The 15753-nt window shown below is 55.3% G+C and overlaps 1 protein-coding gene across 8 annotated transcripts in view; it reads right to left on the reverse strand.

Moving 5' to 3' along the window:
* KIRREL3 (kirre like nephrin family adhesion molecule 3) overlaps nt 1-15753 on the reverse strand; it is a 340228-nt gene that overhangs the window by 14355 nt on the left and 310120 nt on the right. For 7 of the 8 annotated variants that reach the window (XM_080366564.1, XM_080366566.1, XM_080366568.1 and 4 more), the window contains 6 exons: nt 13031-13179; nt 12511-12638; nt 9618-9744; nt 3803-3903; nt 3503-3701; nt 2307-2342 (listed from right to left, as the gene is read on the reverse strand). In XM_080366564.1, coding sequence (XP_080222690.1) covers nt 2307-2342; nt 3503-3701; nt 3803-3903; nt 9618-9744; nt 12511-12638; nt 13031-13179 — 740 coding nt within the window. The remainder of the gene's footprint in view (nt 1-2306; nt 2343-3502; nt 3702-3802; nt 3904-9617; nt 9745-12510; nt 12639-13030; nt 13180-15753) is intronic. The other variant, XM_080366563.1, reaches the window with a different exon arrangement.

Below are 15753 nucleotides of genomic sequence, written 5' to 3' on the forward strand. Positions count from 1 at the left end.
ATTTCAGACCACGGCTCAGCCAGCAAAGCTGATATATTTGCGCAGATCCAGGCAGCAGCTTGCAAGGTGTGGGGAGGGCGGAATACGAAATCACATTTATGGTGAGAGGGTCAGATTTACAGCCCAAGAGCCTTGTTATCTCCCTGCTCAGTTCCTCCAGTCCCTCAGAGCACAGCTCCTACTTAACGGCGAGAGTTGGGTCGGTGCCTGCTCTCTGGGTTATTGCCCGGCAGCGACAGGCAGCACTCCCGCTCGCAGGACATCAAAGCCGTGGGTACCACAAACTGATTATGTTGGCTGGGATGATAAACCGCATCCCCAAGACTCTCTCCCCAAAAGCAGCAGATACCTATAGGTCCCCATTCCTGCTCTTCCTAGCCACCCCAAAGGCTCTTGTGAAGCCACAGCGAGCCAAAAGAGGGGTAACCCTGTCCAAGCTGGGTGAGCGTGTCCTCACCGCTTTCCTGGACACCTCCGACATGTGTTTTCTCCTCTGGATCCCTGGCTTGCAAATGGATGGGATAAACTTCGGGAAAAAACGGATGCAGAGAGGTGGTCCTCTTTCCTCTTTGTCCCCACAGCTGGGGGATGAGTGCTGCTGGACCACGGGGACACGTGGGTGACCCAGCTGTGAAGCAAAGCTCAGCAGCCTCAGGGGTGCTACTTGACCGGGTGATAAAGAAATCATTTCTCATTGTCCACTGGCTGGTTTTGACTGCAAATGTCATCCTGGACCTCGGATCACAGATCCTGCCTGTGCCTTTCAGCCTTCCTAAAGGGCACACATCCTTACTGGTGGGACTGGGGGAGTTATAATTCCATCAGCATCTTCCCCATGTAGTCAGCAAAGGGTTTCTTCACCGTTATCTAATCCCAGCTGGCACAGGGGCGTTATAAAGCCACTTCATGCTACCCTTTAGCGGTGGCCATGGGGCATCATCGGTCCTGAGCCCTACTCTGAGAACTGCAGGGTGATCAGAAAAAGGTGCTGGTTGAGTTCAGCTTCTTCCACTCACGCTTGATCTAAAAAGAGCCTTTAATCTTCCCCGCTTAGCTTGTTGTTTCAAGCGATTCGGTTAGTGGTTTATGCTGATGCTTTTCGGTTTCCAGCTTCCTCATGCATTTTCTGCTGGGGTTTGCTAGTCCCTTGATGCGTCACTTGTCACCCAAGCTAGGCCACCGGTGACGTGACTCATGTGGCACTGAGCAGACCGCAAAACCTGCCGAGCGCGCTAATTCCCCTGGGGTCTCTAATGAAAAGTCAAGTCCCACATGCCCCGCAGCCTCGAGCCGGAGCTCAGGTCGCAGATGCTGGAGCTGGTTCGGGCTGCACCAAGGAGCTCATCCTGAAACCAGCATCCTCCAGCACACCAGCTGAGCCCCAGCAGGAAGAAACTGGGATTTTCTTCTCTGGATGTCTTGAGGCCACCTGCTAGGCAGCACTCCTGCCAATGGGGTAACTCATTGTGGGATTTTTTTTCAGCTCTCCCGGGGGAATGTGGAGCAAAAGGGTGAGAAGACAGGAGCCTGGAGTCCCTGGGAGTGCTTACTGGCTTACTGGAGGAGCGGGATCCGCAATGCAGAACTCAGCAAGAAGCAGGTAGTGATGGTGGTGAAGATGATGGAGAATCATGCAGGGAATGGGGTGGGGGAAGTGCCGGGGGCTCTCCTGGGCTGAAGAGAAAGCTAACAGCAAAAGGGCAGTGACAGGAACCAGCGGCTGGGATGGTGAAACTGCATCCTGAAGGCAAGGGCGAGCTGAGGAGGAGCAGTTTGCTGGCTACGTGCTCCCCCACGCACCCTGCTCTGGTGCAGCGGACAAGGAAGGCACAAGGGCAGCACATCCCACAGCATCTGCCCAAAAATCCATTCAGCCCTGCTCTGGCTGCGATGGATGCTGGCTAGCACTCTCCCAAGATGCTGAGACAAGCTGATGTCTGCAAATAACCCTGGAAACCTGTGTTCTCCCTCTTTTCTGCCTCGTAAGAGCACTTCAGTGGTCCCTTTCGTGGCACTTTGAAGCGCGGCGGTGGCGTGTCATCCCCCTCTCGGTGGCTGGGGAGCTGGGGCACAGAAAGGCGGTGTTGGTTTGCAGAGCGGGTCGGTGGCAGAGCGGAGACAGGAGCGCTCCAGCTTCCCAGCCCCTGTCCCCATCCCTGCCCTGCAGCTTTCCTACGCCCCTTCTGCCCTGCCCTGCCTGCCCTGCCCTGCCGGAATGCTGCGGGCCAGGATAAGGACGCCGGGTCCTCAGGTGTGGTAATGGCTGGGGACAATTCACATTCACCGTCAGCTCATGATTTCCATACCTGCTTGAATACCAGCTCCTGATTTCATTTCCGTACCTGTTTGAAAATAAAGCAAGTGTCCACAGCCTTGCACAGCCCAAGCGCACATGTCAGCCTTCCTGAGCACTCAGCCCTCTGCTCCGCTTTCTGCTCCGAGCGCAGGGATGCCCCCGTGAAGGGGACGTCCTCTGCCACCTACGGCATCCTCAGCCACCCTGTGGCGTCCCCCTGTCCAAGGCAGGGATGTCCCCTCGCATCACCTAGCCAGGGATGCTCAGATCTGAGATGCGGAGCCGGCTGCGGACTTGGATGCTGTGTTGCCGGCTCCGACCCGGCTCGGCTGCCCGGCCACCCTCTGCCGGGACCCAGGGCTTGCTGCTGAGTGCTCCCGCTGACTGGCAGACGACCTGGAAAAACCACTGGCTCTGTTTGCATTGGAAGAAGCCCAAGGCTAATTTTAAGGGGTTCATTTAGCTCTGATTTAATCTGGACGGCAGCCTTGCCTATAAATCACGGCTTAATGAGAACAATCCACCTGCCTGCCCTGGCATTTAATAAAATAGAAGGGAACTGGAGTTCCTCCAGGAGCTAAGCGTTGCTCACAAAGGCCATCTCCCTCCCCTGCTATGGAGAGCCCTAAGAGTGGAAATCCCCTGGCCAGACCCTGAGAATTTCTTGAGGTGCCTTGAAGGCTGGGTGGGCAAGCCCAGCCCTGCAAAACACGTGCTGCTGTAGTGGCTGGTGGCCGGGATGGAGGGTTGCCACCAGCCCAAACGCCTTCCTCCTGCTCAACCCCATCACTGCGGAGCAGCGGGGTCTGGTAGGAGCAGCTGGTCCTGTTTCTCCAAGGCTACAAATAATCCTCCAGCCTGTGGCAGTGGCATCACCTTGTGCTGTGGGACAAGGAGTGGAGGGTGCAGGATCGGCCCGTGCCCTCCAACTTCAGCAGGACAGGCAAAATTGGGCAATACCGTCTCAAGCAGAGACTTGGCAGGGCTTGTCCCACCTCCTGACCCTCTGCCAGGTACCTTAAGGATGCAACCCTACAGCTAGCATGGCTGGAGCACTTTCACCATCCTTCCTATTTTCCTCTTTGACATCCCAAGAGCTTTTCCGAGCACCTCCTGCCTCTCACAGCATCTCCCTGCTCTTACAGCCCGGCCAGCTGCTAATTCCCACTGCTCAACAGCCCCCACCGGCTCCGCAGGGATGCCCACCTTGCTCTTTGAGCCGGATGATCTCCGTGTCGGAGCCGAAGCTGTTCCAGGCGGTGCAGTTATAAATGGTTTGGAAATCAGCCCGGACGATGTTGCTGATGGTCAGCGTGGAGATGACACCCTCATCCGTGCTGACGGTCTCCACCGTGTAGCGCCCGGAGGTCCCAGACTCCAGGACGTTCTCCTTCCAGGACCAAGCCTGCCAAGCAAGAGAGGGGTCAGCCTGGGGCAGGTTTGCCCACCGTAGGGCACCCTAAAGGTGTACAAGGTGCCCACCGTTTCCCACGGGATGCTACTCACAATTCGGTCTGGCGGCGGGGTGCTGCGGATGAAGCACTTGATCTGCCCTTTCTGGCCGTGCAGGGCGTGCTGCGTCTGGGTGCTGGAGATGATGGGTGGCCCTGCAAGAGAGAGGAGAGGGCTGCTGGCACCTGGCACGGCTGGCTGCCATGCGAGGCTCTGGCGGTGCTGGGGAGGCTGTTAGCAGAGCTGTGGAGGGACGTCGGGGTTCCTCTTTGAGGGGAGGGATGGAGCAGCATTCCCTCACCTCCTCTGATGCAGAAGGACGCAGAGCAGGGGCTTTGCTTTAAGGCTCTGCTGGTTTTCTGCCCCCACAAAGCACCAGGGTGTCCCCATCTCTCCTCTCCCATCCCTGGCACTAGATGGTGACCTCATCATCCTGTGGAAACCTCCCTGGTGAACCTGGCCTCTGAGAAGGGCTTTTTGCTCCAGAAGCAAAGCAAGAACCCAAAACACCTGGTCTTCTTCTGTGCTCTCCCAGATTTGCTAAATCACCATTACACTAATTGCTCCCAGGAGCTTAACGAAGCAGTAGGAGGGCAGAAAGAGGCACTGACAAGCAGCTGCTACCCGCAAGCCACAATCAGTGACCTGCAACCAGCCTGCCCAATGTGGTGGAGAAATTTCTGTTGGAAAAACCTTGGGAGCCCGTCAGCTGGGCTCTCCTGCACCATTTGGATGGCAAAAGGAGCCCAGCCTGGCTGGGAAAGGCTCTCCCTGAGCAGTACGAGGCCAAATGTATCAGCTGAGGGACTTGTGAAGGGAAATGTCCCTGTCCTGCCTTGGTGGACCATCCTGAAGACAAGGATGGGAGAAAAGGGGTTGGAGGGGAGAGCTTGGTGGGATCCCTGTACCCCCAGTTCTTCCAAGAGCCCTGCAGGAGCGATCTCCCGCTAGAGGAGAGGATCACCCCAAGGGAGCAGCACAAGAGCTGGGATCCTAATTGCTGTTTAGTAGCCTCCTTAATTAAAGCAGATTTGCATTTCTATGAGTGGCTTGTTGCTAGCAGAAAAGAAAACAGCAACAAGCTGAGCTGCAGGCAGGCAGCGGGATGCAGGGAGAGGGAGGAGGCAGGGGCCGGCAAAGCCCCCCTGCCCCAGCTCGGCTATTTTGGATGTTCACTCTGGGTCGTCACTTGGTTTTGAGTTTGTCACTGGGTTTGTCAGAAAATACAGCCTTGTCATCGCCCCCACCCATGCACACGTGTCCAGAGGGATGTGCAAACGCGCTGCAACCATCATCAGGCTCCGCGCTGGCCGTGCAACGTGTGAGAGCTGCAAGGAGTCGCTACGAGAGGCCACGATACCGCTGGGGACAACCTCAGCTGGGACTGGAGCCCAGGTCCCTGGGAGGGTGGGAGTGGGAGAGCTTGCTGTGCTCATCCTTTCCCACATCTAACCATCCTTTGTGGGTTTGAGAATATTTTCCCATTCGCCGCCCCTGCCCCTGCAGCTTAAAGGATGTGTTCCTTTAAGGAAAGTCTCAAAGATTTGGGGTGAAGTGGGGAGAAGCAGATTCACCTGGATGTTCCCTGACTGACTCTCCTCCAAACCACTCATTTATGAATTTGCAGAATGCACCAAAATGTACCGAAATGCCACCGTTTTCACTCTGTGCATTCACACAGGGAGTCGCCTATCGAAATGATCCCAGTCACACCTCCCTGCAGCAAACCTTCACGCTCCCCAACCACTTGCCACCATGACAGAGCCCTGTCCTTCCTTCCCGATGGTGTTCCGAGGGGAGATGCATGAAAAAGCAGCTCAGCGAAGCACTGACCAGACATATGGGTCTGGCAGCGTAGGAAATTACTGCGGAAAGTGAGCCGCCGTCAAAATTGTGCGTAAAGGAGAAGGTCAGGGCTTGTTTTGGTGTAATGGTCATAGCTGCACATGGGTGGAAAACGTCGTGCCCCTTTTTATCGGAAAAAGACAAAAAAAGTAGACACGTTGTTGTGGTTTGCTGTCCGAACGCTCTTCCAGATGTTCTAGGCACGCTCCCAAGGTGTGCGTTCTCATTTATCCATCGCTGAAAGCCCATCTTGCACACGCGCTGGCCATGGTCTTGGGGGAGTCCGGCTGATTCCTGGCTTTGCTTCCTTTCAGGAGGATGCAGGCAGCACCTGGCCTTCGTGAACATGCCCGAGGTGGCAACGTCAGCTAGCCTTGGCCTCGGCTCCCCACGCCTGCTGCAAGACCAGAACCCTGCCAACAGCCAAGTGGGATGGGCAGATGGCCCTGGACATGGGATGTGGCTTTTTCCTTCCGGATGGGACACGTGATGGGGACCTATTTGGTCTCGTCATCCTCCAAGAGTGGCCCAAGTCATGCAGGATGAGCATCGCAGCTCACGTGCTGGGTGATCATCCTGCTCGCCTGCCCTGCCCACTGATGAACCCAAAGCCAACAGAGGCAAGAGCAGTGATGGGATCCATAGGCCAGGCTTAAATAACAATAATAATTATAATAAAAAAAGCCATCTTCTTCCTATTTCAAGGGTTGTATGTTACTTATAAATTCTGGAAGCACTCCAAGACTGGGTGACGCTAGAGAAAAATGGCTTAATAATCATTAAAAGGATCATTTTTCCCAAGGCGAGTGGATTTTAAATGGCACAAATGCCAACGGCTTTGGGGTTTATTATTGCTGTAGGAGTTCAGAGTCGAAGGCTTATCATCATGATAATAGCATATGACTAAAGACCATTTGTGAGATGAACATGCCCAGAAATAATAGCATGAAGTTGCAGCCTCTTCACATTTGGGGCCGGCGTTTGATTCTCCACCAGGCTCTGGCTCCTTATGAAAGCTGCCAATCTCCGGCTTGGCGTTCAGCGCTAAGTGTGAGACAGCCCACAGGCAGGAAAAAGGCTTTAAACAATGTTGCTATGGATATAAATGATGGAGCTATTGGTTGCGGTTATTTTTAGCGCTCCGGTGCCAATTTATTTGTGCGGTCCTGGCGGCTCACACAAAAGAGAAGGCAGCTCGCTGACTTTGGGAGCCTTGGAGGAATGAAAGGATGGCCTCGGCTTCTCCAGCCTGCTGAACCTTTCCTCCCCACGTTGGCAATGGCTTGGCAGGAGAGTTTGGTTTAACTCCTTCCTTCCTGTAGAAGCTGGTTGGTGCTGCCTGGTATGGTGAGGGACCACCCCGAGGTGGTGGGGACACGCTCGGTGAAGCCCCCAGTGTCTGCAGCATGAGCTGAAGGGCCACCACCACGTGCTCCTGACTGGCAGGTCGGTCCTTGCTCCACTCCCAGCTCTCCAGCAGGCTTGGCTTGCTTGTTGGAGTGAATCCCAGGCAAACGAAAGCCTGAACAGAATTGTCCAGCCCTTCTAACAAAACTTTTCTTGCAGAGCAAGGGGTGGTCCCTGCTCAGCAGCCCCTGCCGAGCCCGGATGGTGCATGGGGAGAGCACGTCGCAGGCAATCCTGCTGGGAAGGTCATCTTGGGATGCTTCTCCTGCCGGGCTGGGAGCTGTAACCAGGCTTGTGTGCAGTCAGGAGCATCCGGAGGCTTTGGCTCGTGCAGGGGCTGTAAATCCAACTGCTGCTGATTTATGATGGCATCAACGGTTCCTCGCTGCCTTCTTGCCGCTGCTGCTCTGGCCCTGCCAAACGCTGCTCGTTTGCATAATCCTCCTTCCCATTAACCAGACTCTGAATCATATCTGCTGCCTTTCAGGCTGGTGGCCCCGTGCTCCGGCACGGGGACGGGCTGCTCTCTGCAGGCACAGACCTGGCTGGCAAGGCTGCTGGCGGGGAGGGCAGGAGGATGCTCTCCCACCCCAGCATCTTGCTTCCATGATTTCAGACAGTTGGGAGAGTGGATGGGCTCTACAGGTGGGATTGCAGCTCATACTGGCTTGGATGAAGACCCCTGCGTTGGGGTGTCCGTCTTGGTGGGATGGATCAGCCCCTCTGAAGCCCACGTGCGCTGATCACAGCCTGTGCAGCCAGCCCAGAAAAGACACTTCTAAACACCTAATTTTACTGTGACGAATCCCAGCCCACGGAGAAAGGCACCTGGTAATACCAAGACAATTGTATCACCCTCTGGATTTAAAATCACTTGAAAATATGAAGCGTTCAACTTCCCTCTCAAATTACAGTAGAAAAGACTTTCAGCAGAATTCATTAGCTGGATTAGATACACCACGCTGTGCTCTGGAGCCGGGGAGCTGGTCCAGCTGCAGGATGGGCTCCAAGCCCTGGTGCTCAGCAGTTGTTGGACCCAGGGATGCTGTTCTGGGGCTTGCCCGCCTTGGCTCTCCTAGCTTGGAGGGTCAGGAGACCACCTCGACGGAGGTGTGGGATTCTCCCTTGGTGTAGGGTCCAGCTCCCGTGCTGGCTTGTCCCAGCGTTGCTACCTTGGAGTTGCACCAAACCGCAGCAGTGGAGCCCCCCAGGCAGCAGCACATCCTAGTGGGATGGGATGCAGCAGGCAGCCGGCTCCCGGGAGATGCTCAAAAGCTGAGCAGCGAACCTCAGGGCACGGATTTCATGTGCTCCCCCATCAGCTCTGCGAGGTGAAAAGCTCAGCGGCGTGAGCTGCAAAGCTCCGGAGAGCAACTTTTCCATGTGCACGCTCCGAACGGCCCCCAGCCTGCCGAGTGCTTTGCTCTCTGCTCAAGGCAGCCGCGTGCCTGGTAGGTGTCAGGAAAGGAGCAGGTTCTTTGTTTGTGCTAATTTGTTGCTTTGTTTTCCACCAGCTAGTTTAATTGTAATTAAAACCCAGCAGCTGCCAGGGAAGGAGCGTGCAGGCTCCGAGGAGCTGAGCTGAAGTCAAGGGAGTGGTTGGTTTTCAGTCCCCTGCTGCGTTGCCCTTGGCTTCCCTTCCTGGCGGTACAGAATTGTAGAACAGTTTGGGTTGGAAGGGACATTTAAAGGTCACCTAGTCCAAGCCCCCGGTGATGAACAGGGCCATCTTCAACTAGATCAGGTTGCTCAGAGCCCCATCCAACCTGACCTTGAATGTTTCCAGGGATGGGGCATCTACCCACCTGCATTATCTTCATTTATAATTAACGCTTGCTGCCACCTGTGTTGTTTCCCTGCTCGTTTCCTCCTCTTTGTGACAGCGAAGGGACACTGAAGCCTGCCACAGTTTGTCATGCAGGTGAGAGACAATGCAAAATTCATACTCTGTTTACACTATCTGCAGTCCACCTGGCTCTTTCCCTTCCGTGTTGAGGCTGAGAGTTGTTACCAGCTGCTGCGGGGTCCTGGCCAGGTCATCATTAAATTCCAGGGCTCCGGAGTGCTTCCCAGCTCCTGAGCTTGGGTGTGGGGCTGGGCCACATCCTGACACCGTGCTGGGTGAGCCCCCAGCAGCCATGGAGGAGCTATATAGCCCTGCCGCCTCTCACAGGTATCCTCACGTGGGCTCTGAAAGAGCGATTAGGCTGCTGCTCTTGGATCCAGGCTCAATTCCCAGCTCTCTGGCTGTACAACAGAGACAACAGTGCTCTCCAACCTTGCAAGGGTTTTGCAAGATAAATCTATTAAAGATTTAAAGACGCCAGCTCCCAACTACTCAACAAACCCCTGTTGATAATAAGGAACCACGCGGGTCTTAGATAATGTTGGGTTGGTCTTTTTTTGCTTTTAACCCATGCATCTCTAGGCAAATGAGTGCAAAATCCAATTTACTCCTATTGCCTGCAGGGCAGGACCCTCCCTGCTCCAGCTGTGGGTGGGATTTGCTCTGAAAGCAAATATCCGAGGAGATATTTCGGCAGCGTGAGGTGTCAGAGCAACGGGAGTAAAGCAATGCGACGGCAGGACAGAAGAGCGATAGGAAAGCGAGAGGTACCGTTGACGGTGAGCGTCACCTCCCGTTCCCCCGCACCGACTCGCGGCACCACGGCTCGGCACACGTATTTCCCAGCATCTTCCTGGCGGACAGATTTCAGGGTCAGCTTGTTCTCATTGCTCAGGACCTGGAAAAGAGGAGGGGGTTGCTTTCAGGGGGGAGGGTGATGAGAGGCTGAACAAGAGACACGTGTTACAAGCTCCAGAGCAACCCAGAAATAAACAAGTGGATGAGCCCAAAGTCTTAGATGGCACGGGAATACCACTTACCGCTGTTAACCACAGAATAAAAAGATGACCCAGTTTGTGTGTGTGTGGAAAATACAAGTCCTGTTCCTATTCACCTGAATTTTTACCAAGTCCAGTGTTGCAAGAAATTCAAGATGCAAGAGAAAAAATGATGGTGGCTGCAATGACACAGCTCCCTTGCAACCTGGAGCAGAAAAGCCTTGGAGAGAACCACGCTCCACACTTGCATTTCCACATTCGTGGGGGCAGGGGAGGCTGCCAGGATTGACTCAGGGATTTCAGACCCAGAAGTGGTGGGAGACCAACCTGGAGAGCGGGCAGACCGCTGGGAACCGGGTCTGGATAGCCGGGGAAATCCCAGCCGCTTTTGGTAAGCCCACCCCTACTGCGACGCGGCTACTAACTGCGCTGCCCTCCTGCCCCAGCAGTGCAATTAGCAGCTTTATTAAACCTTCAAAATTGCTGAAGCAGAGGGATGTGGCCGAGGCTGTCAGCAGAATCCCAGCACTGGTGGTATTTAAAAAAACCCGTGGCAAGTCTAAAACAAAGAGTGGTTTTTGGAGCAATGCGTTTCTGCGCTGGAAATGCGTGTCGGGGGGCTGATTCCTGCTGGTTGCCCTCGGCTCTCTCCCCCAGGATTTTGCAGGCTGGGGCCACCCCACACCTCTTCTCCTTCCCACAGCTGATATATCCGGGAATTAGTGCCCATGTAAAGCCTGGACACGGATCTGGGTCTCCCTGTAGCAAGAAGATTGGGGGTCTCACCCCTACCCTGGCACGAAGCAGAGGCACGGAGTTTCAGATCCCTTTTAAACCCGCTGTTTTAGCATCAATTACAAAGACATCCAGGCAAATGCCTCTGCTTACTTGTCCTCACCTGCTCCTCGCTCTCCGATTTGTTTCCTTCTGGGAAAGCAGGAGGAAAAGCGGCAATCCTGTGGGACCCTGACCTGGCTCTGAAAGCGGAGGGGCTGGCAACAAAGCAGCCCTGACCCCGCATCCCACTGGGACAGCTGGGCGCTGATGGCTTTCCAAAGCAGCATCCCCTTGCTGGCATCCCCCTGGGAGGACGGATGCAGCTCCGCTGACCCAAGCCAAGCATCTCTGCTGGGTTAAACCGGCCGGTGGGGATGTCCTGAGCCCAGGGATGCTCCCAGCCAGCACGAGTCAGCCAGAGGGAGCCAAATGAAAAGGGAGAAGGCTGCTCTGCTCTGCTTGCCTGCTGCCCGCTAGCCGAGGCGAGCCGTGATGCTTGTGGACATCATGGACCGTGAGGGTCAGAAGCCCTCATCCTCACCGTGCACGGCTCCTTTCAGCCACCCTGCACACTCCAGTGGTTTTGAGAAAATGAAATAGCAGTCTGTGGTGTGAAAGCGTTGCCTGGAACGATAATAACCCTGAGAAACAACAACTGCAGCCGTGGGATGCGAAACCACCCAGGGATTATTGACCCACTGGGATTCCTTAGCTGATTCGAGCCATCAGCTCTCCCGAGTCTATAATTATGTCCCAGGAGATGGCCTGCGCCGAGGTCATTATGGCTGGGACAAAACACCCCAGCAGTTAATGGCTCAGCGTGCGCTCCCCTCCTCCGTGTCTGCCTGGGGAGCAGAGGTGAGGATCGCAGCTCGGATGGCTCAGCTCGCTCCTGGGAGAGTCCAGCTCCCCAGTAATGCCCAGCCTCAAGCGACTTCAGGCCACGTCTGCCCAGATCAAGCTGAAAGATGCTTTTCAAACCCAAACCTGCATGTGCCTTCCGCACCAGTTTCATGTCTCAGCTTGACATGGCTTGGCTCAGCCCTCCCGTGTGTAAAGAGGGGATCAGGGTATCTCGTGCCTCCCTGGGCTGACTGAGCCATGATTATTTGCAAAGCTCCTTACCCTTTCCAGGACAAAAGAGATGTGGAGAAGTCTGCGGGGCCAGACCCAGGGTCCCCCCGCCTTGAGCAGGCTCCAGCCCGCAGCGGAGGCGAGCTGGAGTGAAGGTGCTGGGATGCGAGCTCACATCCTGGAGGCCAGAAAAGCCCATCCCAGCACGGACCACACGCAGGCAATTTGCAGCAGAGCTACCCGTCGGCGAGAGGTTAAGTGATGCTCTGGCCTCTGTTCATCCCCGATGCCCATCATCATGGGAATCAATTCTCCCTCTATTAGCACTGCTTTGCAAACGTCTCCTGTGGGCAGGAGCTGCGTGTGCTCTGGATGATGGCTCTGCTAGGGCTCGACAAGGCAGTGGGGGGACAACCTGCTGCCTCGGTTCCTCCACGGCACTGACAGCACTGATTTTTGGCAGTCTCATTTCCCCTTTGCCTCTCCCAAATGGGACTCCAGCTAGCACACAGCTCCATTTTCCAGCCTGCCATCCCAATGCCTGGATGCACACGCGCTTCCATCCAAAATATGACAAAGGCGATAAAGCCTTTGCTGCTTAACGCACTTCTCTGGGCTAAGTGGGGACAGTCACCGCAGCCTGGCGGACCTGCAGCCTGGGAGCCACGGCTCTGCAATGCCACGTTGAGCCTCGCAGGTCCAGCATCTGTCCGTCCGGGAGCTCCCAGCCCACAGGTTTTGCTCCATGGAGAGCATCATGCAGCAGCTCACGCCCTGAACGTGCCCTTCCCCGCTAGCCCAGCAGCGATTCTTACCACGCCTGAGCCTCGCTTCATCCAGACGATGGTGAGAGATGGGTTCCCAGTCCAGGCACAGTTGAAGACCGCGTCTGAGCCCAGGTCAACGAGGAGGGACTGTGGTTCTGTCGCCATCCTGGGTCCAACTGCACAGCGGAGACTGGAGTTACTCCCAGTGATGGGCTGTGTCAACCAGAAACCCTCAAACCAAAGACACCACCGTGTCAGAGGGAGCAGCGGTAGCTCTTGATGGACCTATGGGTCCCAGCCATGGAAGACCCCCAAATAAAGAAAAGCCTGAGGCAGGTGCCTGCTGCAGAATGACCAGGTCCCTAAAGACAGCCACCATGAGCTGTGTGCTCCTAAAGCCGGAGGAAATCATGGGTCCCACCATCAGAGCACTCACAGAGGCTGAGCTACAAGAGAGCCCAGCAGGTCCTGGTCACCCTGGGCAAGTCAGATCTAGCCATGTCCCCTTTCCACTCCTTTCCAGCAGCTCTGCTGGCCCTGCTTAGCCTCAAGCTGACACGTTACTCACAGTAGACGTCCACGGTCCTGCTGATGTTTGTGCTGCCCAGCGCATTGGTGACCTCGCAGGAGACGGGCTCAAAGAAGAAGGTGTGGTCCACGATGGTTTCGTAGAAGTCACCGGATGCTTCTTTTATAACCTGGCCTTTTTTTGCCCACCTGTTGAAGAAGAAAGAGCATCACCGTGGTGCTGTTTTGTGTCGCTTGCCATTGACGTGCGTGCGATGGTGGAGACTGCCACCCCAGGGGCATAGTGCTGGGGGGGTGGCACACCACAGGGTGCCTGCTGCTGCCCTTGACTTTGGGAGGGACATGCACTTGTCCTCAGCATCGTCCGCTTCCCCAGGGATGCAGGGATTATAACCACAGGCTTTGGAGAGGAGACATCAAAGTGATAGGGACGTATACCCCTAGTGAAACCTTGCCAAAATAAACCAAACCTGCTATTTCCCTGTGAAAGCCTGGGACTGTGGGGGGTGGGGGTGGTGGAAGACCTCAGTGCCAGGAGGGAGGGGACATGGAGAGCCTCTGCTGATGCGGAACCACCACAGTGCCAGGAGAGCAGCCCCTTTCTGAATGCCTGCTGGTCCTTCCACATCAAAACCACTAGAAACCTTTTCGGCTCCCCCCCGCCTCCCCCGCCCAACTTTCACCCTTTTCTTCTTTTTTTTTTTTTTTTTTTTCTTCTTTTTATTTTTTTTCTTCTTTTTATTTTTTTTTTTCCCCAATCAGAAAGAACTTTATCCCTTTAAGGCAGCTGAAATAACATCACCCTGAAAAGCCAAGCTGGCATTTGCAACACTGCAACTTGCAAATTGTCTTGGAGAACAAGCTGTCAACTCAGCACTTGAATTAAGCCGCTGTTTGCCAAACAATGAGCAAATGTGACCTAATGGGGCACCATCTGGCAACCTGCCACTCTGGAACGGGTGGGAAAGACAGGAGATGCTGTCAGGCGGTGTGAAACTCCAGCCGCTCTTTGGGGGAAAGGAAAGAAAGCACAGGCAGCAGCCTGGGGCGGGGGGGGGGGGGGGGGGGGAAATAGACATCCCCCCCCCCTCCCTCCCCACAACAACTGACAGGGAAATTAGAGGGAAGAGGATTTCCCTGAGGCTTCTCTGCTCCTGTTGTCTTGGGGCTGCCCTCCTCCGTGCTGGATGGGTTGGGATGTTTGGGTTGAGGAAAGATGCAGGCACTGGGTGCTGGATTTGCGCTGCAGAGATGAGCCACGGAGGCTGCTTCCCATGTGGGGTCGGTGGGGTGGTTTTGGGAAAGCTGTCCCCCTCCAGGAGAACAGCATCTGCTCACGGTCCTCCCATGGATCTCCTGCTCCTGCCTTTATTTCTCACCCCCACCGCTCTGCTACGGGTTCCCCTTGGTTTAATGCCAGATCCTGCTGCCCTAAAAGCAACAAAGGATGACTGGGGCTACAGCGAACTCATTCAGAGGGTCTGCAGGCACAGGAGGCTTCTCCAAGTGCCTCCATAGGGCTGGAGCAAGAGCGAAATGCCCATCCCCAGCAGGCTGGGAAACACTCTGACAGCGCTGCTAGAGCCAATTCCCCCGGCGCCCGCTAACATGAACCTAACTGAATCAGGACAGCTGACCTGGGAGGCTTCACCCACCAGCTGATGACACAAGCGTTTTGAAAGAGATGTATTAGCGGTGCAGATGTGAGCTGATTTGTATGCACTTGTCTGCTCTCGCAGTTCATTTATCTTTGCACCTCTAACAGATGCTGACTGGCCACTTCAGCTTCCTTTCCCTCCCTTCCTCCCCGGACTCCCCCTTCAATAATTAATCAGGAGACGCCGCTTTTATTCCTAGGGCTGCGCTTGGTGTGTCAACGAGGGAGGTGCCTCGTATGGAAAAACGAGCACAAGCGACGCCTTCCAGGTGCTCCTCCGAAGGACTGAATGGTCCGTGACGCTTTGGTGATGCCTTTCTCCTTCCACAGGGAACTGCAACCCAAGCCAAGGGGCTTGGAAGAGGTCAGCCAGCAAGACTCACCTCAGCATCTCTCTTCCCGGCTTCCTGATGGGATCTGCCTTGCCCTGCTGCCTCCGTGCCGCAGGAATGACACTGCCCATCACAGAGAGCAACTGCCAGCACCCTGGCAGCAGCTTGGCCCTTGGGGATGCTCCTTGCTCCCTGGGCTGTGGCAGGAGAGAGCTGGGGGCATGTGGCAGAGCTCGGACATCTCGTCCCTGAAGCTTTGCACAGGTTGTGGGGTGGAGGAGACACATCCTCGTTGCCTCCTGAAGCCACAGCTCAGCAAGTTCTGATGAAAGAAAGCAAGGAAAGAAAGCAGAGAGCTACAGGGACAGGGCGACTCCAGCCGGTGAACGTGGCAACACCCTGTGCTTTTTGCCAGGAGTATTCCTGCTCTGTTAAGCTCCTTTGGCAACTCTGTCCCCATAAAGGCTCCAAGCCACGAGCAGATTTCCAGCCTCTGAAGGGTCTCATCCTGCTGCTCAGGTGCTCAAAGGAGGCACCAGCCACATGAAGACGCTTCCTTGCAGCAGGAATGGGACGGGGTGAGCCTGGCACCAAAACCCTGGGGGAACCCGGTGCTTCTCTTGTGCCTGCCACTTTCCTGGTTATTTTGCACAAAACCACCTTCCCTGCTCCTCAAAGGACAAGAAAGAGGTTTCAAAATGAGGATAAAAGTGACTTGTGAGCTCCCTGGGTCATGTCCTTGCAGCCTGCCTGCAGTTCCTGCTCCCAGCGGGG

Source organism: Falco punctatus (genome assembly GCF_963210335.1).
Source record: "Falco punctatus genome assembly, chromosome: 16".
Taxonomy (NCBI): Eukaryota; Metazoa; Chordata; class Aves; order Falconiformes; family Falconidae; genus Falco; species Falco punctatus.